Source organism: Alligator sinensis, unplaced genomic scaffold (assembly GCF_000455745.1).
Source record: "Alligator sinensis unplaced genomic scaffold, ASM45574v1 scaffold1190_1, whole genome shotgun sequence".
Classification (NCBI taxonomy): Eukaryota; Metazoa; Chordata; order Crocodylia; family Alligatoridae; genus Alligator; species Alligator sinensis.
Window position 1 is genome coordinate 484,868 of NW_005842969.1, and position 24,828 is coordinate 509,695.

The 24,828-nt window shown below is 49.1% G+C and overlaps 2 protein-coding genes across 5 annotated transcripts in view; one reads left to right on the forward strand and one right to left on the reverse strand.

Annotated features, from left to right (window-relative positions):
- Positions 1–9,896, forward strand: part of POPDC2 (popeye domain containing 2) — a 16,654-nt gene extending 6,758 nt beyond the window's left edge. Inside the window, exons 3-4 of one of the 2 annotated variants that reach the window (XM_006036549.3) lie at positions 2,455–2,989; positions 9,497–9,896. In XM_006036549.3, coding sequence (XP_006036611.1) covers positions 2,455–2,943 — 489 coding nt within the window. In that variant the 3' untranslated portion in view covers positions 2,944–2,989; positions 9,497–9,896. The remainder of the gene's footprint in view (positions 1–2,454; positions 2,990–9,496) is intronic. The other variant, XM_014526192.2, reaches the window with a different exon arrangement.
- A 148-nt stretch (positions 9,897–10,044) lies between these two features.
- PLA1A (phospholipase A1 member A) overlaps positions 10,045–24,828 on the reverse strand; it is a 25,417-nt gene continuing 10,633 nt past the window's right edge. Inside the window, exons 6-12 of one of the 3 annotated variants that reach the window (XM_014526195.2) lie at positions 24,162–24,263; positions 23,341–23,424; positions 20,714–20,881; positions 19,836–19,925; positions 18,764–18,872; positions 15,009–15,173; positions 10,045–12,457 (exon numbers count right to left, since the gene is read on the reverse strand). In XM_014526195.2, coding sequence (XP_014381681.2) covers positions 12,328–12,457; positions 15,009–15,173; positions 18,764–18,872; positions 19,836–19,925; positions 20,714–20,881; positions 23,341–23,424; positions 24,162–24,263 — 848 coding nt within the window. In that variant the 3' untranslated portion in view covers positions 10,045–12,327. Of the gene's footprint in view, positions 12,624–15,008; positions 15,174–18,763; positions 18,873–19,835; positions 19,926–20,713; positions 20,882–23,340; positions 23,425–24,161; positions 24,264–24,828 lie in introns of all 3 variants that reach the window. The other 2 variants (XM_014526196.2, XM_025192823.1) reach the window with 2 other exon arrangements.

Sequence of the window (24,828 nt, forward strand, 5' to 3'; positions counted from 1 at the left end):
GCTCTGGAACTGCAATCCCCTCCACATCATTTGGGGGTAGCAGCGGGGAGTGGGGAGGGTAAAGGGGGTGCAGAGGGAATGTGCCACTGATCATGAAGGGGAAGGGAGGGAGAGGAGATTTTTACCTGCTTGAGGACCTTAAAAAAGTCCCCTACTGCTTTACAAGCAGCATGGTCTGTCCACCCTTGTGTGGGGGGTGGGACAGGAGCAGGTGCTGCAGCCACTCCTGCAGCAGAAGTTGCTGCTCCTATACACCCCTTTCCAAAATCCTGGGATCTGCCCATGGCTGGCTTCATGCTAGTAGCCCATTCAACCAAATGCACCCTCACATCTGAATCCAGTTCTGTCTGCTGATGTGAATCTCACTGTGGCTCCCCGACTGATTCCAACCCTGTTTCCCCAGCTAATGCCAAAACACATTTGGGTCAAAGGGGATGCTTGTGTTTGGGGCCCACATTGAGGAGCTGAGGTGGTTTCCTTGAATGAGATCTCCCCGCTGAGCTGAGGGGTTCAATTGCTTCCATTCTCTGCACAAGAGGCAAGGATTTTTTGTGATATGTTTTATTTATTGGACCAACCGTACAGTTGGGAGAGCTGTTGGACAAGCAAAGCTTCCAGGCATCAGGAAGGACACCCTGATAGCTACAACAACACTCCAGCCCTACTGCTCCATTCTCTGTATGTTGCAGAAGGGTAAAAGACTGACAGTAACGGGCTCAGGCTAATGCCCGCATTCTGACCTGGATTGCACAGCAGCTGGCAGGCTCGCAGGGGCTGAATTGGGTTGGGTTACATGGTTACTCTTCTTGTAAGAGGCCTGAGCTGTAAGAGCTGATGGTGCACAGAGAGAGAGATGGTAATGAGTGTGTTGCTGAGCTGGGTATCATATTTCTCTTTGTCAATTGTGAGCAAAAGATGAGATTTGCTGGGGCAGTTTCAATTCCTTGCAAAAGCCTGTCGGGAAGATTCTGGCCTGGCCTTTTTAGGTTTTGGCATGACCCTGGGTCACTCACAACCTGTCTTGGGGAAGTTCTCATGTTCTAGTTCCTGCGTCTCACAAGGCAGCTGCCCGCAGGGCATTCAGTATCAAACTCAAGGGCACGTGGGTGCAAGCTGAGCCACGTTTGGCTTCCAAGCAACCCCTCCTAGGGTCCCCTGGTAAGGAGATACTTGGATGTACGGGGAGCCCCTACAGTATGGTCTGAATGGCACTGTTCTCATACCTGCGTCTCAGTTACTCTCTGACCTGCTTTGCTTTGCTCCAACCAAAGACAGTTTAATTTATTGATGAGTTTCTGAATAACTGTTGCTGGAGAAGACACTGGCTTTCTCTGGGCAAGATCTAAGAGGGGGAAAAACCCACCCTGAAGCAGGGGTCAGCAAGTTTTTGGGCAGAGTGCCAAAAGCAACTACAACCTCGATTTATAAGATGTTGGCGTGACAGGGACAGATGGCAGGGGAGCCACAAGGGCCTGAACCTTGTTGTGGCAGCGCAGCTGCAGCCCTGGCACCTTCCACGCCCTCTGCCTGGAGGCATGCATGCCAATCAAAATGCCTTCACGTGCAACACTCTGGCATGTGTGCTGAGGGTTGCCTACCCCTGCCCTGAACCCTTCTGCAAAAACAAACAAATTAAACCTTTAATGTTTTAGTGCAATTCCTACTTGCATAATCACAGCATTCTCTCAAATATCAGCTGCCTGTGATATCCTTCCTTTTTGTGTAGCATTGTAGCGTTGTGTTAAGCAGGTGTTTATAGTCTGCCCCAGTAGTGGTAATATCAGGGATATCGCATTAAAATAAGACTAGACCACATTGTCAGGAAATCCAGTCGACTTTTGCACAGCAGCAGCTGCTGCTTCTATTAGAGCTGAGAAGTTGGGTCATGCCCAAGAGGAAAAGTTTTTTGCTTTCCAGTCCCCAGGCATTCTCAAACCATGCATGCCTGCAGCCCAGCAAAGGCAAGAGGGGCAGCCCATCACAGTGGTGTGCAGGAGCAAGACTGGCCCACAACCTTTTATAGGTCGAACTCCCCATTGAAATCAGTTCCCAACCCTAGTGCCAAAAGTCCTGCAGGAAGCAAGGCTTTCACTGATACCTGTACTTCTCCCCTGGTCTTTTCAGTGGCCTTGTGCAGGCATAAATGGGGGTACAATTTGAAGACAGGGGGTGGTAGAGGTGCCTCTCTAAATAGAATGTAGTTTACAATTCTGGTAGTGAGATGTCTTGGCTCTGTAGGGTGAAAAGAAGTGAAAACCACCATTTTAGGCACTGAGATCAGCAGATCCGACTGTCCAACACATGGCGGCACATGTGGGCGGGGGCACGGGCACGAGCATAAAATTAGGTAGTGGTTCCCTTTCAGGATAGAGCCCCACTTTAAGGCAATAGCCCCATGGCTGAGCCATTCAGTCCATCAATTCTTGTCCCTTCCTTCCCCCTTGCCCCTTGTAGGTCACCTTGACAGCAGAGACTGACTGCAGTTATGTCTCATGGCCACGGAAGAGGCTGTACTTTCTCCTGAGGAAGGATCGCTACATTGCCCGTCTCTTCTCATCCCACCTTGGCTGTGACATCTCAGAGAAGCTCTATGCCCTCAATGACAAGCTCTTTGCAAAGTTTGGCCTGCGCTTTGACATTCGCCTGCCCAGCCTCTACCACGTCTTGGGACCAGCCTCCTCAGAGCTGGAGAAGGAGCTGGAAGAGTGTGATGAGCCACCAGCCCCACCTCGTCCTTTACCCACCTTTGTCCAAACAGCTGCCTCAGCCCCTCCACCACCTCCTCCCTCTGCTCCTGCTTCTGCTCCTCCTGCCCACCCCAAGGCAGGCCGGCCCGACAGTGACCTGCTGGGTGAGGACTCTACCAGTCTTGTGTTGGAAGATTTTGCTGAGTTGCCGGGGTCTTTTATGGACTATGTGAGCGAAGGGGAGTATATGAAGTGAGGGCACTTCTAACATGGGCACACATCACCCTGTGTAGGATTCCTGTGTAAGTACTCACTTGCCTGTGGAAGGAAACACTCACGTGTATGTCTCTGCACCTTGGAGGTGGTGAATGATCTAACTGTCTTAGTTAATGATCTAACAAAGCTTAGCACTAACGCTGCCTAGGGGGAGTGGTGAGCTAACATCTGCCAATCTAATTTGCTAAAGGGGTAGGGGGTTGGTTGGGCTCCATGAAGACTGGGTAAGGGGCACAGATCCCAGTGTCCTCCACTCAGCCCTCATGGGTTGGGAAGACTTTTTAGGTACTAGTTGCCCCTTCGGTTAAATAGACAAGATAACCTATCAGTGCCTGTAACTCCCTCCTTCCTACCCTTGTTAATGTCACCCACACAGGATGCTTGGTTCAACAGAGCTAAAATAAGTGGGGAACCCCAAATCTCTGAAATATCCTTTTACTAGTCAAAAATAGATCACCGTGTGCCTCTCAGCATCAGTGAAAGTCTGATGATGGCTGTGAAATTTTCCTCGCTACAGCATTCTGGGGGGCACAATCGCGTAATGTTCGGTTATAACGTTGTTTAGCCACCGTCTGCTAGTAGGTAACTACTGTGATGTAATTGGATTCGCCTGACATCGTTTTGCTTAAAAGTCGCATTTTTCAAAAACGTAACTACAACATTAAGTGAGGAGTAGCTATACATGGTTAGGGACCACTGTAATTCAAGGTTTTTTTGGGGGGGACCAGGCTCGCTGCAGGCTTGCCTGAGCCAATTTCAGTGTTTTTCAGGGTGGGCTCTCCCACACCCCTGACTGGCTGAGGGAGTTCACTGTGGGGCTGATTACCACTGAACAGCAGCACAGAGGCTGTTCTTCAGCTGTTCATGGGCAGCTGTCACTCTTTGACACTGCTTACGTAAGTGGGGTATTCCTGCTCATGTGGTTTCCCCTCCCCAAGAATGGACTTGAGCAGCTGAGCATCAAAGCTCAACAGAGCCACTTGTACAAGTAAAAAATTCCTCCAGCTTGGCGCAGGATCTTCTAAGCCCTGCTTTGCTCTACTGCCACATGGGAGAGGAGGGGAATTTCACCCTCCCCTTCTCTGTGCAGTGGGGCAGAGCAGGACTTGGGAGACCCCTGCCAGGTGCCTGCCCCCAGAGCTGTGTATGCCTCCGGCACAGGGGCATCACCTGGCATGGTGGGGCCTCCACCTGGCATGGCTCTCCCGAGCCATGCTCTGCCCTACCATGCAAAGAGGGGGGTAGGGGGAAATTCCCCCCTCCCCCCCACTCCTGCAGAGCAGCAAAGCAAAACAGGACTTGGGAAACCCATGCTGGGTTGGGGGAAGCCCCTGCAGCAGGAGCATCCTGTGCCCCATTCCTGGCTGTGGAGGCAGGCACTTGACATACCTATGCCTGCAGCCCCTAGGGCAGGGGGTACTTACCTGCTCCACTCTGGGCAGGGCTTTTAAACTCCCTGCCAAAGTGGGGATTCAAACAACCTGATTGGCTGAGCCCCAGCAGGGGCTCAGTCTGTACTAGGCTGCCTTTGAAAATATGTGGGGTTTCCAATGTTTCTAGAACTCTGCTACCTTTCTTTACTGTGCTTCAGGTAAGTTTAAATTTTTTTTTCCCCGCCCTCCTCCTCTCCCACAGTTTCAGGCCATTTTCAGCCAAATTGTAGTTTTCTGGGGCTTCAGAGGAAATGCTGAATTTCGGTCTTGCCCCTGAAACTCAAATTACAGTGGTCCCTATACATGATAGTGGAGCATGGGTGCTTTTGAACATATAGGGAGCTTGGAAGTGCCAACACTAGGCTTCCCCAGGGACCCCCTGAGTCCCCTCTTGCTCCTGTTAGCCTGAATTCCTTGTTATGCTCCCAGTGAATAGCCCCACTGACTTTCACAGTTTTGCATGGGGGTCACAAGGGGCAGACTTTGGTCTGTAGTGTCTGGTCCTGCCCTTGCATTAGCTTAGTCCCTGGTAGCTCCACTGACTTCAGCAGCATTAAGCCTGACTTACGTTGGTGTGTTTCTTGGCCTCGGAAAGAGCCATTGAGCTGCTGCTCTGAAAGACTGGGAGATTGTCGATTGATGTTTAATCATCACCAAATTGATGGCATTAGTCGTGATTTCTCACTTAGTGAGTGGGCCATGAGAAGGATTGACTCAGCACCATTGTGCTCACAGACATGTTGGGGCTGGGAACTTATGGTGTTTCCTCTTGTGAAGCACGGTGTCATTTCAAGATAAATTAGCCAAATACCAGCCCAGAGTTTGGGGCATGGACGGACTGTTCATGGGAAGCTGGTGTGTTGATTTTGGCCTTTACCCAGTGATATACAGTAGATGTAAAGGTGTCACAAGCAGTACAGAGGAGAATTCCCCCAGTGCAAGGCTAGCCCCCTGAAACCTCTGGCATTTTGGGGGCCTGCTGGCTGGCTGTAGAAGAGTGCAGGGCTTCATTGAGTGCTATGGGCTGCTCCAGGCTGCAAGGCTGGAGCAGGTAATCTGTCGGGGCTGCTGACTTTGGGGGCTGCCTGATACCCAGCCAGTGCAGCATGCGAGTGGCACAAGGATGGCTCTAAGCCTCCTTTGACTCCGCTGTCCCTGGGCCACCAGCCCCTCCTCTGGGGCAGCACAAGCTCTGTCTCCTTGTTTCTGCCAAGACTGTACACAGCCAGAGCAAGAAGGTGTGGTCAAGGCTTCCATGTGCCAGCAGCCATTATGTTTAAACATTCCTGGGTGAGCTGAGGAAAGGAGCATGTCACAGATTCCCCTGGGTGTGTCCTGTTAAAGGAACATGGTGTGCTTCCCCCTGCCTCATGACCACCTCTGGTGCGTGAGAGTAAGAGGCTCTCTCCTCTGGGGCTCCTTCCCCTCATCCATCCCTCCCCCTCCCTCAGAGGAAGAGACGCTGGGATCTGTGCAAGTCTGAGGGGACTGGGACAGATTTCTGAACAAAAATAGCTGCCAGGATAGGTTGTGCTTGAGATCCGGGGTCAAGGGTTGAATTCCAGGCTGAGCTACATTTAGCTCACTGCTGCTCTCCGGCTGTAGTCCCTCATGCTGACTGCCGTCACAGTGCTGTGACAGCCGCTCTTGGCTTCCCATTGCTAAATACACCAGGCAATAGCCAGTCACTGCTATCACAGTCATTGCTGCACTGCAGGGGCTCAGCTCTGCCTTCCAGCTCTCACCCTTTGGGCTCCAAGGTGTGTTTTGCTGTGCTCTGAAAGCCATCCTAGCTATCTCAACCAGGCCACTGCATTCAGCGCTAGTCCTGGCATTTGCTCATTGTGATCTAGCTGCAAGCTGCTCTACTCTGACAGGGATGGGATAGTCTTTTCAGAGACCAGTAACTGAAATGATCTCTGGAGATCAGATGGCTGTTTCTATTTAAAGAAGATGTGTGTATTGGGAAGAGGGAGGCTTCTGGCCCAGTCTTCTCACTCACCATTTGGAAAAACAGCCTGAAAACAACAGAGGCTCAGTGGCAAGACCAAACTCTTCCTCTGTTATGCAGGCTTGCTTTAACTCTTCCCCCTACATACAAGGCTCCCATATCTGCCAAATTAAGATGAGCTTATTTGGGAAATAGAAACATAACCTGCCAAAAAGAAGAGCCGTATTTAGGGTGAAGGGAGTTTTCTTTCTCATAGATAGAGACCTACAAAGATTTTGTATATGTGTGTATATATATAAGGGTGGGTGGGCCTCCTTGCTTGTTTTTTAAATTTATTGATTTATGTTTAAGTTTTAAATCTCAGTTACGTTAAGTCTTGTCTCCTCAGGTTTTGTTGGAGGACTTGGAGTTTCCCAGTCCTGACTTGAAGTGGCAGACATACTGCATCTTTTACAAATAATAACAATAATAGCCTTTTATGTTTCACTGCCAGACATTTGAATTAACTAGATGTAAGCAAACACAAGTAAAATCCGAGTTTTACCCAGTGTAAATGAAAATTGCTTCATCTTTCAAATCAGGTTTGACTTTTAGGCTATCCTTATGCTGGAAGGATATCAGAACTCCAGCCATCCAGAGTCCTCTCGGTAAAACATCTTCATGAGACCTCACATCTTAATAGGCAGGAAAAATTTCCCAGCTTTTTGAACAGAACCTTTCAGTTCTCACTGCTACACCAGAAAAAAAACAAATATTGTGCATGTGGCTTGGTGGGGCCACCAATATTACCTTCCGCTTCATACAGCCCCACTAAAAGCTGCTGGATGCTGAGCAGTCTCAGGCTTTGGACTTGCTGGGTCTCACAAGCTAATAAGCTGTGTCGATACTCAGATTGGAAACTTGCAAAGAAAGTCCAGAAATTGCAGGGGTTGGGCGTACTTTTCTCTTTCAGCCAGTCCTGAGGCAATGGCTCAGCCTAGAGGTGAGGTTTCTTAAAGCACTTAAAGCTCATGGCTCATCCTCATATGGGGCTTATTTCATGGAGACCTCCTCCCTCATTCACTGTGGTGCAGATCACCCCCCTGCTCACCCACTGGAGTATAAACCACCTCCTCTGCCATTCTCAGCCACAGAAAGTGGGGGCCGGGGGAGGGTTGCCTTCCTCTGTAGTGGAGGTATGGTCCTCTTTCTTGAATGCATTTTAACAACCCTTGTATTGGCAGGACACTGACTGTCCTCATCCCCCTGCTTTATTGGTGGCAGCTTGAGGTGCTTTTGGTGTCTTTGGGAACAATGCCTTGTAGTTGTGTAGCAGGGTTTATACATAGGTTTAGGCAGGGTTTGAATTACACTTGGGGAGTGGGGGGTGGTCTGCAAAAAAAAATTGGCCAGGGTTGGGGTTGTTTGCACTGGTCTCCGCCAGTACTGCGGGGCTGGGCCCAGTGGCGGTGGCAGCTAGGAGCTGCCACCTCCTGGGCTTCTTAGAAAAGTGCGGGGTGGGCCAGGGGCTGTGTGCAGTGGCACATGGGCTCTGGGCTGTTGTAGGGGAGTGAGGGGGAAGGGGGGCTGACCACCCTACGAGGAGGGCTCTAGTCTCTTATGAGGGGGAGGGGGTCTTAGGCCCCCTGAGCTCCCCCTGTAATTCAAACCCTGGTTATAGGAATAGGTTAGACAAGGACTTGTATGGGATGGTTTGCATAGGGATGATCTTGCCTTATGAGGAAGGGTTGCATTTGGAAAATATTTACTGGAAGCTAAAAGCCCCTTAATACTATTTAGCTGGAAATAAGGAGCAGCAGCAGCACCTTCTGTCCAGCCAGCTTCATATTCAGAGCTCACCTGCACATGCTCTGTACATCAACAGCGCTACAGTTTGGGAACTCTCTGCAGCATAATAATTTGCATAACATTTAGCAGTAGAAAACCAGGGAACCCTCTGCTATGTAATAATCTTCATAACAATTAGCAATAGAAAACAAGGGAGATTCACACAAACACAGTGTGGTGTGTTTCTGGGGTGTCATCATCTCAAGCAACGTATCATTGAGATCCTGTTTGTGTCATTAGAGATCCCCTGGGGCTTTCCCTTTCAGAGGGTCCTAACCTCAGCTTTCTTGCCAGCCTACACACTGCCTTCCTAAATTCCCCCTTTGTGTAACATGCGGTTTCATTTCCTTTTTCTAAACTGGGATGGAACAACTGTGTAGTGTTACAAACATGCTAAGTTTCAGTGGTATATGATATTCTTCAGCCTATAGTTTGTAAAGATGCTTTGGGATCCTTGGGTGTTAGAAGTGCTGTTGAGAGGCAAATTATTCTCTTGTTTTATCCTCTGATTCCCAGCTTGAATTTAGTCATGTGAAAGGGGACAATCCAATCCACCCTATGGCACATCAGGAAATAAAATTGGCTAAGAGCAGTATAAACAGTGATAATCCAAGAGAGAAAATATCCTTTCACCAGCTGTCTGAGGGGGGCCTTGGTAACATTCAGATGGCTTGTTTAAAATACACAATCCAAAGATTTTGCATAATTTTCAGACATTTCACCCATGTACTTCTGCCTAGAATAGTTTCTAGGAAACGGAATTCAGCTTTCTTACCAAAATCCTATGATTTCCCTTCCATTTTGCATTTGTTCTAGTTTGTGACTGAGATAAGCTGGGGGGGGAGGGGAGGGGGGCGGGGGGGACTTGAACTACTCAGGCTACCTTGTTAGTGGGCATTGGTGTTTTGCCCACTAGGCCTTGCCCCTTTCATCCTCATGCACCTAATGTGATTGTTTATATTTGCACAGCTTGCCTTGGGGGTTTATAGTTCCCAGAAAGCATTGTACACCCTCTTTGTGCTAGTCTGAAAAAGGAAGGCGCAGAGGGGCAAAGTGATGAGAACTGGGCCTAAGGGAACGCGATGCTGAAGGTACTCATGATCAGCTGCAGTTGTTGCTGTTGTAGAACTGTGCATGCATGCATTCCCCAGACCTCTGGTTTCTTGTTGTGTGACTGATGTGGATTTTGCAAACTGATTTGAGTGGCATCGGTTTTCATTGTCGGGGGAAGAGTTTGACAAATGGCTAAGAACTGTGGTTGTAATAATAGTGGCTTCTTTTTTCCACCCCCTTACCTCCACCTTCCTTTTTCCCTGCTGCAGCTTCTGGAAACCTTCTTCGGAGTTATCCCAGAGTTCTCTTCAAAGGACGAGCCCCTCTGGCTCCCACCCAGACCCCAGAACTCTAGGGAACAACAGCTGGTTTTGATCATGGAGACTTGCACGCATGTGTGTGCACACACCTCTAATCAGAAAGACACTAACATGCACCAAGCTGGTCATACGGGTATGCCACACATGCACATAGCTACAAACACAAGGTACATGCATGAGACTGAAGTGTGACCTACCCACCCCCCTGGACACTTTCCACCCTGCCTTCTGTTCACAGGCAGTGGCACCAGAGATGTCTGTGTGTGTTCATTTTTATATTCTAATCCCTCAACTCAATGGTGTGTCAACCGCTCTTGTAATCAGGTACATTAAAACTGTTGGAGAGAGAGCAGTGTCAACCTGTTCACAGAGTCTATATGCTCTTTGGATCTGAGGGCACTTGTTAATGACAGGGATGAAGCACTGGGGTTTGTGGGCTTGAAGGGCAAGATCCCTTTTTCAAAAGATTTTTGTGTTGTCTCTGGAAGTGGGGAAATGGGAAAGACCTAACAGTGTTAGACCTCATGCACATGGAGGGTGGAGTTGTGTCCAGGTTTCTTTCAATATTATACTGTGGCAGCTAGTCCTCTTAGACTTACTATAATTCCATGTCCAGGACTTGCCTTTTTCCATTTCTGACAACCACAGCCAGGCCATGACAATCTAGCGGTTTCTGATACACAGGAAAGTTTGGGTCTTTTGGCCAATGCACTTGTAACATGAAGGAAGAGAAGACTTGGGATATGATTTCTGTGCCCTCCTGGAATGGATTCTGGGTGCAGCCTTGGAAGGAGGAAGAACCCCAAATGGATTTGTATCCCTTTTGAAGCGAGAATGTGAATACAGCTCTATGGAAGGAACCTAAGCTGGATTTTGTTGCCCACCTGGGTGCACATGAAGACAGAGGGGAGGTTTGATCAAGATAAGCCCTCCCAGAAGGATCAGTGAGGTCAGAAAGAAGAAGCAAAGAAGGTGCAGTGTTTGAACTCAAACCACTGTGGAAGTGGAAGGCACCTTGCAACTATAGTAGTGACTAAAGTTGTGCTGCAGACACGCCCAGCGCTTTCATCTGCTGGTGGCTTGTGTGGAGTGATGACAGCATTAGTCACTGTGGGCCTCTTTAAGCTAGGCTGGTGCAGTGGGGCCACAATACAGGCATAATGCCCCCTACCACCAAGATGCAGAGGCAGATCCAGCAGCTCTGTGCTGCTTCTACAAGAGGCTCATATACTGGTGTTCTGGTCTGGCTAGGGTCAGGCCTGTGACCTGGTGATTCTGAGCTCCTGCAAAACTCAGCCAGGGCCACTTAAAAAGGGGTGCACATAACTGCTGTAAAGGGCCCTGCAGCTCAGACAGCTGCCCCTCTATCACAGCACTAGTGCAGGGCCACTGCATTGTAGTTTCCTCTGCCACAGCCCTGCTGCATGGTTCCCCAAACAGAAGTCATTCACTGCTGCTGCTGCTTGCTGTACAGCTAGGAGGCTTCTCTGGGGTAGCTGTTAGTGTCCTTTTAGGAAGGGTGTAAAGGCTTCTGATCAGCACAAGGGAACTATGCAGCTCTTGGAGCCACCAGACTTGATAAGTTGGGTTGTATCTATAGGGATGGGTCCCCTAATCAAATAAATCTCTCTGAGGTGGCTTTCTATGCTTGGGTAGACTTTTGGTACCTTTGAGGCCTGCTGTATTTCTCAAGATGCCCTCCAAGGCACTTCCTCTTAAAAATGTGTATTTGGGGCACCAAATATAATTGTCCTCAGTAGAAGGAAACTCCTGTAGCCTCTCCCTAGTTAGTATGCTAGCCAGCTGCCTTGCAAATGGCCAAAATGGAGAACTTGGGGAAGGGTAAGGACTAGAGGTAAGGAGAGCCTTGTATAGGTCTGCAGCCACCCACTTTGACTGAAATAGAATTGACAGGATCCTTCCTTGGTGACAAGTGAAAAAAACCTCGCCAAGCCTGAGGAAGCCTCTGCATGTCCCTTCTGCTGGTTTCATCCAGTGAATCTAGGGATTTGTGCACTGAGGTGCATGGGTTTAGGGATAGAAAAGATAGCAACACTTTCCTCTCTTTACCCAGAAAATTCATATATGGCTCACAGGATCAGTGAGATGGGGTGAACAAGGGGAGAGACATTTGTGTCTGTGTCCCCCACATTAGGGCTTCCATACAGCCCTTTTCATCCTTTTACAGTCTCGGAGCTTGAAACACCATTCTGTGTTGCCATGGATCTCCAGCTATGATGTGTATGATGAGCCTGAATCTCCATTGCTGTGTATCTTGTGGAGCGATTGACACCAGCTTAAAAGAGGGATATTGCTCTATCACCGCAGTGTGTTTTATCTGACTTTGAGCTGACCTAAAAGAGCCTAATTTGGAAGTTGGGAAAGCTCATGGAGTCTTGTCATGTGAAGGGGAAACGTGATAAATGGATGGTAGAGCCACTCATGAAATCGAGAGGGTCTCAAATTCTATATGTCTTTAGATTGAACTAGTAGTGTGTGTGTGTGTGTGTGTGTTAGTGTTACTGTGATATGTTTTCCTGCTCATGAAATTCTGAGCCTTAAGCCTTTGTTAATAAAAATAATACTTTGCCTACCTAGAACCTTTAATATGAAGATCTCAGAGCATTTTAATGAACCAGTCCTTTCACCCTTGTGATCCCCTTGCAAGATGTTACTATCCTATTTTACAGAAAGGGAAACTGAGATTAAGTGACTAAACTAAGGCTACACACACTCGCTTGCAGAGCTGGGCCTAGAATCCAGGAGTCTGGACTCCCAAACTACTTCTGTAATCTTTTAAAGTTTTGCTTTTCCTTGTATGCACATGATTCTGTTTTAGCACGGTCAGTCCTTCTACCCCAAGGCAGGAGATGAAGACTGCATCCAGTTCTGTCCTTTTTCGAGGAAATGCTACCCAGAAGCAGAAAAAGAGAACACGTTTCAGAGCGCATCTCCCCATGCCAGTGCACTCGGTGTGCTCCAGGTCTTGTCCTACAGACAGGCGATTGCCAGGTCATGCAGAAGGCCTTCTTTTCCTGTCAGTGTCAGGTTCTGAGACAGGCAAAACATCTTTTCACTGTGAGAGGAGTACAAAAGGTTTAGCCAAATTGTAGAAAGCTGAGGAGGAATGCTTGCTTCTATCAACTGCTCATGTCTCATGGGGAACTGCCCAGGAGGGCAATGGGTGACCGCCAGCCTGACCTTGCACCTCTGAGGGGCAGCTCTATGTCCCAGAGGCATCTCCGGTCTCTTTTGTGGTAGAAAGTTTTTACAGGAGTTGCCATGTTGGGACGTAATGAATTGGCCTTGTGTTCCAGTGCCTTGAAAGGTTGGAGTTTGGCTTTGAGAGGGCATCCAAGTGTAGACGGGTGATGTGGCTAAGGCAGATTCAAAGCGGGTGCAACCATACCTCCCAGTGGGATGTGCAGCACATATGGTGAGCTCTTTGTCTTCCCTGGCTCATTAGTGCAGCTGCTGCCAGACCACATGACAGCAAGGCCATGCAGGCTTGCTGTGGCTCTGGAACCCAGGGGCTGAGCCCTGCTACTGCTTACTGCCCCCTTTTCCCCTGCCACCAAATTTGGGTGGGTGAGTAGAGGCAGCATTCATGGCCTGGGTTTGAGAACAATATGACAAGCCCATGAGCACTGCACTACACAGCTGAAGAAGGGTGTTGCTGAGCACCCCTCCCCACCATGCACCCCGCCTGAATCCGTCTATGGGGACAGGCCAGTGTGAGCCACTTGGGCACACCACTGAGTAGGAGCACCAGAGAAATGGCAGCTCTGGGAAGCTCACTGCTTCCTGGCCTCCTCTGCATGCCGGGGAATGCACCTTTGTGTCCAGCCTTCCTTGCAAGGGGTGTGTGTGTAGATGTCCTCCTCTGCCACATATGTCAGGATGTTTTTAACCCTCCCTCAGAGGTGTTGGCTACAGCCAAGGCTGGGGATTTTGACTGGGGTCTGTCAGTGCTCCTACTGGGACTTAAAGTCAGAGGTTCCTGGCTAGAGGGTCTTGCCCATCTGCTCAGGGTGATATCATTTGCCATATTGGGGGTCAGGAAGGAATTTTACCCCATGGTCGGATTGGTATGGACTGGAGGGGAGGGGATTGCCTTCCTTTGTAGCGGGGGGCATGGCCCTCTACTCTGGACCTCTTGAGTGTATATTAACAACTGTTTACAGAAGCAGGACATTGGCTGCTGTGGTCCCCCTGCTTTACTGTGGCAGGTTAGGATGTCATATCTTGTATTGTGTCAGGGTTGATGATAGTTTTAAGAAAAGTTTAGATTATGGATTTGTATAGGATGGTTTGGATAGGGTTGATCCTGCCTCAGGCAGGAGGTTGGACTGGATGACCTCTGGAGGTCCCTTCCAGTTTGACTTTTCTGTGACTCGGTGTGTATGTGTGTGTACAGGATGAGTTGGAGTGCCTTGAGGGATTTTTTTTCCAGGGAGACAGTTTTCATGCTCTAGGACTCAGGGGTCACATTAATAGTGCTTAGTCCTTGCCTATGGGCCTGAGGGGGAGGAGGCTTCCCCACTTGTGCTGCAGCTGTGGGAATGCTAGATCCTAAAATGAGGGGCATCTATTCTCCTGGCTGTGAGATACAGTTGTAGGGCATGGTCACTGGGGAAGAGAGCTTCAGTTCCCTTAATGGGAGAAAGGTTTGCTTTTTGTTCCTCTTGCTTTGGAGAAGTGAATTAAGGCTGGATGATAGCAGTTTCATGCTCTCTGGCACTGACAATGCTGTTTTTCACAAGATGGCTACCCTGGGCCATAATGTCAGGAACCGCCATAGATTTCAGAGAGACCAGGGGGGGTTTCTGCCTTCTCAGACATAAAGGCCCTATCATGAAAGATGCTGGTGACCAGAACCTCTCAAAATGAAGCTGGAACTGGAAAGGATCAGGTAGAGAGCACAAATGAGGACAAAACCAAGGAGAAGCTGGTGCAGATGCCATTTGCCCACAGTTCTGGACAGCATTAATAAGACCCTCTGCAATAGATCTGACTTGAGTGGCAGCCTTTTTCCTTCCAGTGATGGGGTGAGTGAGAAGGAAGTGAGGGGTAGAAAATAATTTGGTCTAGGACAGAGATTTCCAGAGACTTTTGCCCATTCAAGAAGCAGTGACTCATTAGCTCAGATCATGGGCTATATTCATCATAAGTCATCTTCTGCCATTGTGTGTGAGCACATATTCTTATACTGGGGTGGGCACAGGAGCTTATGTGGGATGTCAGCCCTTCCTCAATTCCTCTTCCATTGCTGGTGCATGTTATACCCAGCAACAATCAGGGAAGATACAGAGGCAGGCTTTAATGCATGCACTGGGCTCCTGGGGAGCTTCGAACTTTCCAGAGGAGTAGCACATTCCCAAAGGGTGAAAGATCATGCCATGAGACCAGCCAGCAAGGCTCTTTTGCTGGAGTGGGCCTGAGGGGTATGTCTGTGGCTTACCTGTTCTCAACTGGCAGTGGAGCTGTGCAGAATTTGCCTGTGATGGAGGTTGCGTCCTTTCTCCAGAACCGGTTCCTAGGGAGGTACGTCAGCACTACACTCTCCATCTGGCATGCTGGGACTGTATGAGCCAGCAGCCCCTGGCCCATCTGCTTCTGCTTGGGTCTGCAAGGAAGGGTGAAGGATGCCCATGAGAACAGGGGACTGAAGTGCAGATAAATATAGTTGTACAGAAGGGCAATGGGGAGAGAGGATACAGATGTCCACCGAGTCACAGCAGGTGGCAGCGTTGTTAGTAGGAATCCTGATAAAACCTGATAAAAAGTCAGAGGATCCTTTTATGGGATTGAACCCTGCAGTAGAGAAGGGAGGCTCTGTCCTGGTAAACCTCTCCCTCCTCCAGGTTGTCTCTCCAGGCCCTGCTACACATTCCAGTTAAAGCTGGATAGAAACCAGCTATAGAGTTGTTACACAACTGGTTGTGTAAGAGCTGGTTGGCTCTTTTTTTATAGCTGAATAGTCATTTGTATCATGTAATAATTACTTTGCACTTGTGGCTGGTCTTACTTTGCATGTGTGGCCGGTCTAAATTTATTGCATGGTTACCCAGTTAATTGAGTAGTGTATGTTACATGCAGCAAGGGCTTCCATGTTATATCCCTATCCTTTGCAGAGGCAGGGGGATGTGAACATGCCTATTCCACACAGTCAAAGCAGCTATCCCAGCACTTTCATGAAGCATTAAATGCTGCTCGTGTGACCTGGAGCATTTGGAAATGCATAAAGTGAGAGATGTTGCCCCCTTTTAAATATTGGGCCCTGGTCTCTGTCAGAGATGGGGCAGTGAGACTGGCATGGCTGGTGATCAGCCCCCCTGGGGGTTAGAAAACAGTGTTCCTAGTACATCCCTAGAAGGAATTCCCCTGATGCCAGTGCAGTTTCATGGAATGGTGGAGTGAATTGGGCCTGCTGTACCTGGTTTGGAGCTGCCGCCCCCCCCCAAAAGTACCATAAATAGAAAAGACGAATTGTGCAATCTCTGGGGTCGAACTAGATACCCTGGCAGTCCTTTCTAGCCCTGGCAGTGTATGAATAGCAAGGAACTGTGAAACAAGAGAGATCTCTTCTGCAGAACAAGGCCCACAGGTAGGATATACCCCACCCCCTCCTGGATCACAGAATTGGTGAGTGGGGTAAATGATTTTACTGTAGCAAACAACAAAGGACCAGATTCCTCATGCTCTGTACGTGTGCAGCTCCAGTTGGCCTTAAAGGGGGATCTGCTTGAAAACATCCTGCAGGCCTTACCCCATCTGGGGACATTTCGGGGCACTGAGAGCTCTTGGTCCATATTTAGGAGCCTAAGAACATTTTCTGAAGTGCTGAACGCCTTCAAATCCTACTGAAGCCCCTGGGAATGGTCATGTGCTTGAAGCATTTGTAACCTGGGTTCCTTGATTAAATGCCTAATGGGGATAGAAAGGCCTGTGTTTATGTTCCCAGGTGTAAGACTCTTGGCCAGACTATGTGGGAAGGATAGGTAGGCCTTGCCTGAATGAGAAAAGCTTCTTCCTTCATGTGTGGATTTAAACTGACATATTGGTAATAAACTTCTCAGTATGGATTGAAAACACCTTTTATAGGGTTTGAAGGGAAACAGATAAAGCTGCTCCTCTATGGGAATGAGAGCTCCTGTGTGTGCGATTACATTGATGCTACTGGAGCTCTATGCCCTATGGTTAAGTGCTAAAATGTTTCCTTTTAGAACTCGGGGCTCCTCTTCATGTGCAGGTAAAGGTGCAATGGGATCTAATGCAAGATCTACAGTCACACCTCCTGTCATGCCACAGGTGCATGGCAGAAGGTGCAAGTGTGGGATCATTCATTAGATCCCGTCATGTCCTATTGACAGTATAGGGGAGCCTGATCCTGGGCTCCCCCTGCAGTGACCAGAAGCAAGTTCCCCTGGCTGGGAACCCCTCAACTGAAGGGCTCCCAGCTGAGGAAGCACACCACACACCTCTGTGGTTGGAAGATGCAGCTGCTGTGATCTCCCAGCCCCTGGTGTGCTTGAAACTGCTGGGACTGAGAGATCATGGCTGCTTCAGTCTTCCAGTCTTGGAGGTGCATGAAGCCCCTGGAGCTGAGAGACTGCAGCAGCTGTGATCTCCCAGCCCCAGGAGGCCCCATGCACCGCTGGGTCTGGGAGATTGCAGCTGCACCCCACAGCTGCTGGGACCCAGCTGAGTCCTAGCACTGGGAGGTGCACTGCCAGGAACCAAAATCTTCGGCTGCTGGACTCTGGGTCTGCAAGACTCCCCAAAACAGCTAGGCACAGTGCATCCCAGCAGCTGGGAGTCCTGTCAGCTGACAAAGCTCCCAGCCGCAGCTGCAGGGGAGACCCTGCTACAGGTACAAACTGAAGTTGGATACCAACCAGCTATGAAGTTAGTACTTATTTTTTATGGTGTGACAGGTACTTTGCACGTGCAGCGGGTTTTAGTTCATTTCCCAATTAACCAGCTAATTGTGCAATACCCGTAACTTTTTGAGGAGAGAGGCAGAAGAGGCCTTAGCTTTGTTAATTTCTGGCTCCCTGTCCTTTTCCTTCCTGAGATCCTGCTCCATCTGGTGGATACTTGTCAAATTACTGAGCTGCTGAGCCTAGAGATGGTGCAGGGCCTGAATCTGAAACCCTCTCATTAGCCCCTTAAGGAATTATCTGTCTAGCAATAAATATTCATGGGCTTCAGTTTCACAGGTATGATGTAGGTCAGTCCAAGCTCTAAAGGGCCTGGCCATCCACCTGGACTTATGTAAACTCTTTAAGTCTGGAGTCATAGGCTCATAATCCTTACAGATGTACAGCTGTAGACTGGAGATCCCCTGGGGGAAACCCTCCTCCCTCTATCTCACCTCTTCTTCTCTTGAAGCAGCACAATTTAAAGAAGGGGGGGGTTTTGTTTGTTTGGTTTTTTGGATGTCAGATTTTGGGGTTTTTTTTGTTTGTTTGGGGTTTTTTTGCTGCACCACATTTCAGCTCAGCTTGGCAGTAAGAGCCATCTGGGCACCAGTGCTTGTGCTACTCTGCCCTATGCCAGGTGGCTGTGGCTCCAAATGGATGTCCACCCACTGAGTCCAGGCAGAGTGCTGCACATTGTGGTCTCACCTCCTCCCTGCAGCTTCTTGCCTGCCATGCCAGTGACTGAGGAAAGGCAAATGTATAAGTTGGAGAGGCTGGCTCCCTGCCTGCTGGGAACTTCTCTGTGGTGGGAAAATCCACCCCCAGCAGAGGAGCTGAGTCAAAGGGGGATGGAGGGTGAGAGGGAACCTGGCCCTTTTAAGGCAAATACAGTTTGGAGGATGGGGGCGTGGTCCAGATACTGCTTATCATCCCTACACCTGGTCTTGGTCCCCAGCCACAGTAGATTTCCTCCTTTGGTGGTACCCTAGGTTTTTTTGCTGCATGTAACAACATGTCAGTAAACTCCTTTCTTGCTGCTTCCAGCTTTTCCAGTCATTTCCACTCCTGTCCCATGGCCAAATGTCTGGGAGACTGGGTTAGTTTGGCCAAACCTTGTTAGAGGTGGGCATTTGGTGCATGCACCTGCCCAGGGCAGCAGTGAGATTTGTCACATTTCCAGGTCACCTGATGGGGATTGCACTGGGCCATTTGTGCTAGTATTGGGCACGCGCCTGATTTGAAACAATCTCACTCCTTACAGCCAGGCAGGGAGAGGCTGGAGGTTACTCACATGGAGATCTTTGTGGAGTCTGTGGAGTCAGCGCTGCGGAAAGTGATCTCGATGTTGGTGACCGAGTTCCTCTTCTGCGACAGGTGAAACTGCACCAAGCTGTAATACACTGAGCGACAGACAGTGGGTGCCAGAGTGAGGCAGAAGATGCTGATTCTGGGCCAAGCCCTCACCTTTCACCAAGGAAGGCCTCCCAACCCCATCACCAGCCCTCACAAACACTGTATGGAGAAAATCTGAGCAGAGCTTTGTCACAAAAAAGAGACTACTTGGTAGCTGGCTGGGTGTGTAATTGTTTGCTTGTTGGATTCTGTTCTGCTGCAGGTCATTTTAAGAGTGGGAGTGAAGCAAAAACAGAGAAAGAGGGCAGGGAGGAAGTGAAGGTGGTATCAGACACTGTCACTTGGCCTCGGTATGCTCCCTTGCTGGTATAAATCAGGTAGAACTCTATTAGGGCTAGTGGAGTTAGACCAGGGTAACATTCTTGGAAGCATGGGAAAATCAGGCCTGATATTTGCTACTGTTTTCGTGAGCGTGGGTTTACCATGGCTCAGACACCTTCCAGGCCAGATCCCAGTCTCAGTCACTCTATTTTACTCAGGTGCGTCTCCTGTCTCCTTTGGTGGGTATGTAAGAGGATGCAGGTGAGGGTCCACAGCAGGCAACATGCTGGCATCTTGGCTCTGCCCACTGCCTGCGACACAGCATGGCTCCTCAGCAACTGAGGATGTTGCTGAAGAAGGGAACACGGTGGTGCTGAGAGAGAGGCCAGGACAGTGAGATCCACTGAGGAGCCTGGCTGCTGAAGACACGAGGATGTCTGCATTCCCTCGGAGGAGCACAACATATCGGACCCTTTCAGCAGTGGGTACCAAGGGGTTTGAAGCTACTCTGAAGCTAATCTTTCTCCCCAACAATTTTTGAAGCACCTGTGGCTCCCAATGGGACTACCTGTTTCAAGCAGAGAGGGACTGTCCCTTTAGGAAGACAGGCCCAAATGGAAGTTCCCCACAGCTCGTCTGTGCAGCCAGGCTGGCTTCCTGCTTACTCTAGTTTCCTCTTTGCTACTTACTGCAGAACGGGGCTGAGGGTCTGGTCACCAGGTAAACCTTTACTTCCTTGGGTAGCTTGCTCAGGCTGACTCCAGCTTGCTTCAACAAACCTATAGGAAGAAACAAAGCCAAGCTAGAAGGAAAAAGGCCCCCCGGGTAGATGTGTGGGGATGCTGGTCCAGTGTGCTATAATTGCAGTACTCAGAGCTGCTCTAATTAAAGCGCCCCCTCCCCTGCACTCCTGGAGCACATGTAAACATGTCCTGAGTGACTGCTGATGGGGACAGAGGGGATCTGACTGAGCCCTCACTGGTCCTCATATCCACTCTGGCCCCTCTCGCCCCTGCCCCCCACAGCCACAAAGCACCCTATGGAAAAGACTTAGGAAGTACCACAGGAAGAGGGCAGGAGAGACCAGGACACTGCCAATGCCTCTGGCACTGCAGCAACAAGGAATTTGCTCAGCAGGTAAGTGACTGATGACAACCTTGAGACTCCAGGAGGAACCTAAGTTAACTATTGCCATGGGTGGCTGGCTAGAACACCAAGATTGATACCAGAATTGGCTACCAGCCACAACATTTGGATCCAGATGTGGATCCCTATTTCTAATCCTTTTCCAGGGTTAGGGGCATTTGGAGTGAGGATTTGATTCAGCCCAGGACAAGAGGAAGGGTTTGCCTCAGATCTGACTTTTTCCAAACTTTGGTGATGACAGACAGGGGCAGTCAAAACTGATGATCTGAGGCATTTTTAGTCCTGATGGGAAGTGCCACAGAATCAGAGGTTTGGCAGGGATCTCCAGGGTCTTTCATAGACTCACATACCCCAAAGCCACTGAGAACCTGCAGGCTTCTATTCTCCCTCTGCCAATGCAGGTCCCTAGTTGGCACCTTACCTATTCTGGGACAGGAGAGCTGGAAGGGATCTGAACAATCCAGGCACTTTGCGTCAAGGAAATCTTGGTGACTGGAACAGGGGAACGCCATCAAAGGACAGGAGTCCTCCAAGGCACTGATGTAGAGCTGAACTGCCCTCATGTGATCACAGATCAGGTATTTGTAGCCTGAAATATAAAGCACAATGACAGGGACCTAGTCTCTCTACACATTTCTGAGGAACCTGATACAGTAATATTCAGGCCACAGGTTAAGAAGCACAATCTTTTGTCTGCAAGAGCCCATTGGCTAAAACCTTTAAGGGTGCCCAGGTGATTTAGAGGCCTAAGTCCCACTAAAAGTAAAGTCACTTAGGTGCTTTGGAAATTTTTATTTATGCAGTGGAGCAGCCTACTGATATGTACCCAAGGACTTTAAGACAAATGGATGCAGAGCCCCTTACATTCTATAAATACTAGTTTAGTCCAAGCTAGAAGGATGTTTACTGCTATATATCAATAAACCATCCTCCTGCAGATACAGTTTATATCAGGAAAAAAGTTATTTTGTTTGCAGAGCTTAGAAGCTCTTCCCCTGAATGAAATAAACTAGCAAAATCAACTCTGACTACATAACAACTTCTGTCAGCATAGAAAGGTCACAAACAATCCTGGTCTTTGCTGATCTTACTCTACTGGTACAAATTTCTACTTGCAGGCCTGGCACAGCTGATCTACTTCACTGAGTGAAACAGATGTTACCTGCTGTCCTGTACAGCTGGGGCCCAATCCTGTGAGACAACACTCAAGGCATACCTCTGCAAACAGGGAAACCTTCAGTTTCCCCACCAAAAGAAGAGTGCTTGGGAAATCCTTGGCATTCCTCTACAATGTGGTGTGGGCAGTGGGGTCCCGCAGGGCTCGGTCCTTGGACCGATACTCTTTAATGTCTTCATCGGCGACTTGGACGAGGGAGTGAAGTGTACTCTGTCCAAGTTTGCAGATGACACAAAGCTATGGGGAGAAGTGGACATGCCGGAGGGCAGGGAACAGCTGCAAGCAGACCTGGATAGGTTGGACAAGTGGGCAGAAAACAACAGAATGCAGTTCAACATGGAGAAATGCAAAGTGCTGCACCTAGGGAGGAAAAATGTCCAGCACACCTACTGCCTAGGAAATAACCTGCTGGGTGGCACAGAAGTGGAAAGGGATCTTGGAGTCCTAGTGGACTCCAAGATGAACATGAGTTGGCAGTGTGATGAAGCCATCAGAAAAGCTAATGGCACTTTATCGTGCATCAGCAGATGCATGACGAATAGATCCAAAGAGGTGATACTTCCCCTCTATCAGACACTGGTCAGACCGCAGTTGGAGTACTGCGTGCAATTCTGGGCACCGCACTTCAGGAGGGATGCGGATAACCTGGAGAGGGTCCAGAGAAGGGCCACTCGTATGGTTAAGGGCTTGCAGACCAAGCCCTACGAGGAGAGACTAGAGAACCTGGACCTTTTCAGCCTCCGCAAGAGAAGGTTGAGAGGCGACCTTGTGGCTGTCTATAAGTTCATCATGGGGGCACAGAAGGGAATTGGTGAGGTTTTATTCACCAAGGCGCCCCCGGGGGTTGCAAGAAATAATGGCCACAAGCTAGCAGAGACCAGATTTAGACTGGACATTAGGAAGAACTTCTTCACAGTTCGAGTGGCCAAGGTCTGGAACGGGCTCCCAAGGGAGGTGGTGCTCTCCCCTACCCTGGGGGTCTTCAAGAGGAGGTTGGATATGCATCTAGCTGGGGTCATCTAGACCCAGCACTCTTTTCCTGCCTATGCAGGGGGTCGGACTCGATGATCTACTGAGGTCCCTTCCGACCCTAACATCTATGAATCTATGAATGAGTGCAACCTGGTTTTTTTTCCTATTTGTGAAGACATGTCCCAAGTCAAGATTGTCTGGGCATGCATTTCTGCAAATGGGGAAACCCCAAGTTTCCCTGTTTGCAGAGGTGCACCTTGTGTTGGGCTGCAGCAGTGTGATGCAGAGCCAGGGAATCCTTTGCCGGGGGATTCTCAGGGTGCAGGTCTGTAAACAGGGGAACCCAAGTAGACACTTTCAGGCCTTCAAGGGCCTGATCCTGCAAACTCTGGAAATAGGAATTCCCTGGTCATGCAGGATTGGGCCCCTAGAGTCCCAGGACTGCCTGTATAGGGCAGCTGGAGAGCGTGGGTAGCTCCAGGCTGCTCACTCTCTCCTGCCTTAAAGCAAACAGATGTCTGCAGAAAAATAGCTGACAAATTCATGCCACCTATGTGGCAACCACACATTTTGGGCATTTGTGGTGTGACAAGGGACATGGATGCCTGTTTGATTGGCCTTTGGGCTTCCATAACATTTTTATGATGCCATAAAGATGACATTTGTTTCCAGTGTGTGTGTGATGCTTTTTCCTAGGAATGAGAAGGAGAGACATGGGCAGAAAGGCCTTGTGGTATGAAACTTGTACTGTGATGGCTTTTCCTTTCCAAGTATCTGTGGCCTTATATTAATCATTACAAATGTGACCACCTCCCCTCTCCCAAGTGTGAGCTGTTTACAGGCTGATAAACAGCAGTGTGTGGCCCTTCCTTTGACAACATGCCACTAGCCCTTCTTACCCAAGAACTGGCGGCAGCCAGGCTGGTCTTTGCCTCCGTTGATGAAGTAGTCAATGTGGCCTACAGCAATCCGGATGCCGAAATCTGAAAGGAGCCAAAATCCCAGAGTCATTTGTTAGCCTCCTGGGCTAGAGAAACAGGAATGAGATTCTAGTCCTGATTCTGCTGCTGCTGCAGTCAGTAAGTCTGTATAATTCTAAGTTGCTGAGCCTTGGGTTCCTACTTATTTGAAATGGGAATGATTAATGTATAAATGTCTGTAAAGAGCTTTGTGGTCTTCATATGGAAGGGACTACAGAAAGGCAAGACAAGACATTATTATTCTATAGCACCTTTCATCTTAACACACACCCAAATACTTTGCAGAGTTTATCAACCATCCCTGCAGACTACACTGGAACAGATCTGAACTATGTGCCCAAAGGGCATAGAAGTGAGTGCATAGCAATACCTGTCTACTACATACAGGCATCAGTGTGCGGTGTTTACCAGTGCCTACCAGCAGCACTATACAGCAGCCTTACAGCACAGGCCAGGGAGGAGAAGTGCTTGATGAATGATTGTCATAGTCTGCACCTATGATGGAGAAATTCCCACCCCTGCTATTGCTCTGGGGCACTGTAGCATGGACAGAAATTCCCTGACTAGATCTGCTTTAGTAAACCTTCCAGGAAGCATATCTACTGAAGAGACAGTCTGATGTGGGAGTTGAGCCCAGGACCATTAGGCCTAGAGGGTAGTCCACTGAGCACACTACTTTTCAGTAATAAAGGCGGGGCAGGGGGGAGTAATCAGGCTGAAAAACACAGAAACCAGATTACTGTCTGAGTCAGTGTGAATGGCTTCTACAAAGAGGGCATCTCCAGGATCCAGGCGCTCTTCAGGGCTGGCTTTCGTGTACTTGGGTCCTGCAGGATCCAGTCCTGTAGTAAGAAAAAAAACAACAAAGTTTCAGTGGAAAACTCTGCAGCCCACTTTTCCTTAAGGAAAGTCATGGAACCAGCTTGGGGTTGGAGGAGTTCAGTTCAGCATCCCAAAATCCAGGGATTGGCCCAAGGGACTTTGAGCTGCAGATTTGAGCAGGAAGTGGTATGCAACTTCCAGTACACCTGTGAAATCCTAGGGCAGGAGGGGGAAAGTGCTGTCAGCTTGGCACCTACACCTGTAAGTGACCTGGTATAAGTGAAAGGGGAGAGTGCAAGAGACACAGAGAAGGCCAGGAAGTCTAGAGACCATGCAGCTGTTGGGCAGCAGGAAAGTGATTTTACTGTGCACAGGCCTGGAAAAAAAAAAGGGGAAACCAAGAATCTACTGGAGAATTGAATCTCAAAATGCTGATGAGGAACTGGAGAGAGAACAAGTCCCAAAGGCTCTTCCCCACAACTCCATTTAGCCTCATGCTAAACACTACCCTGCTGTTGGTAAATAATGCAGGTGTTCTAGAAAAATAGTCTGAGAGGGTATATGCATGGAGCTTTATCAGGGTAA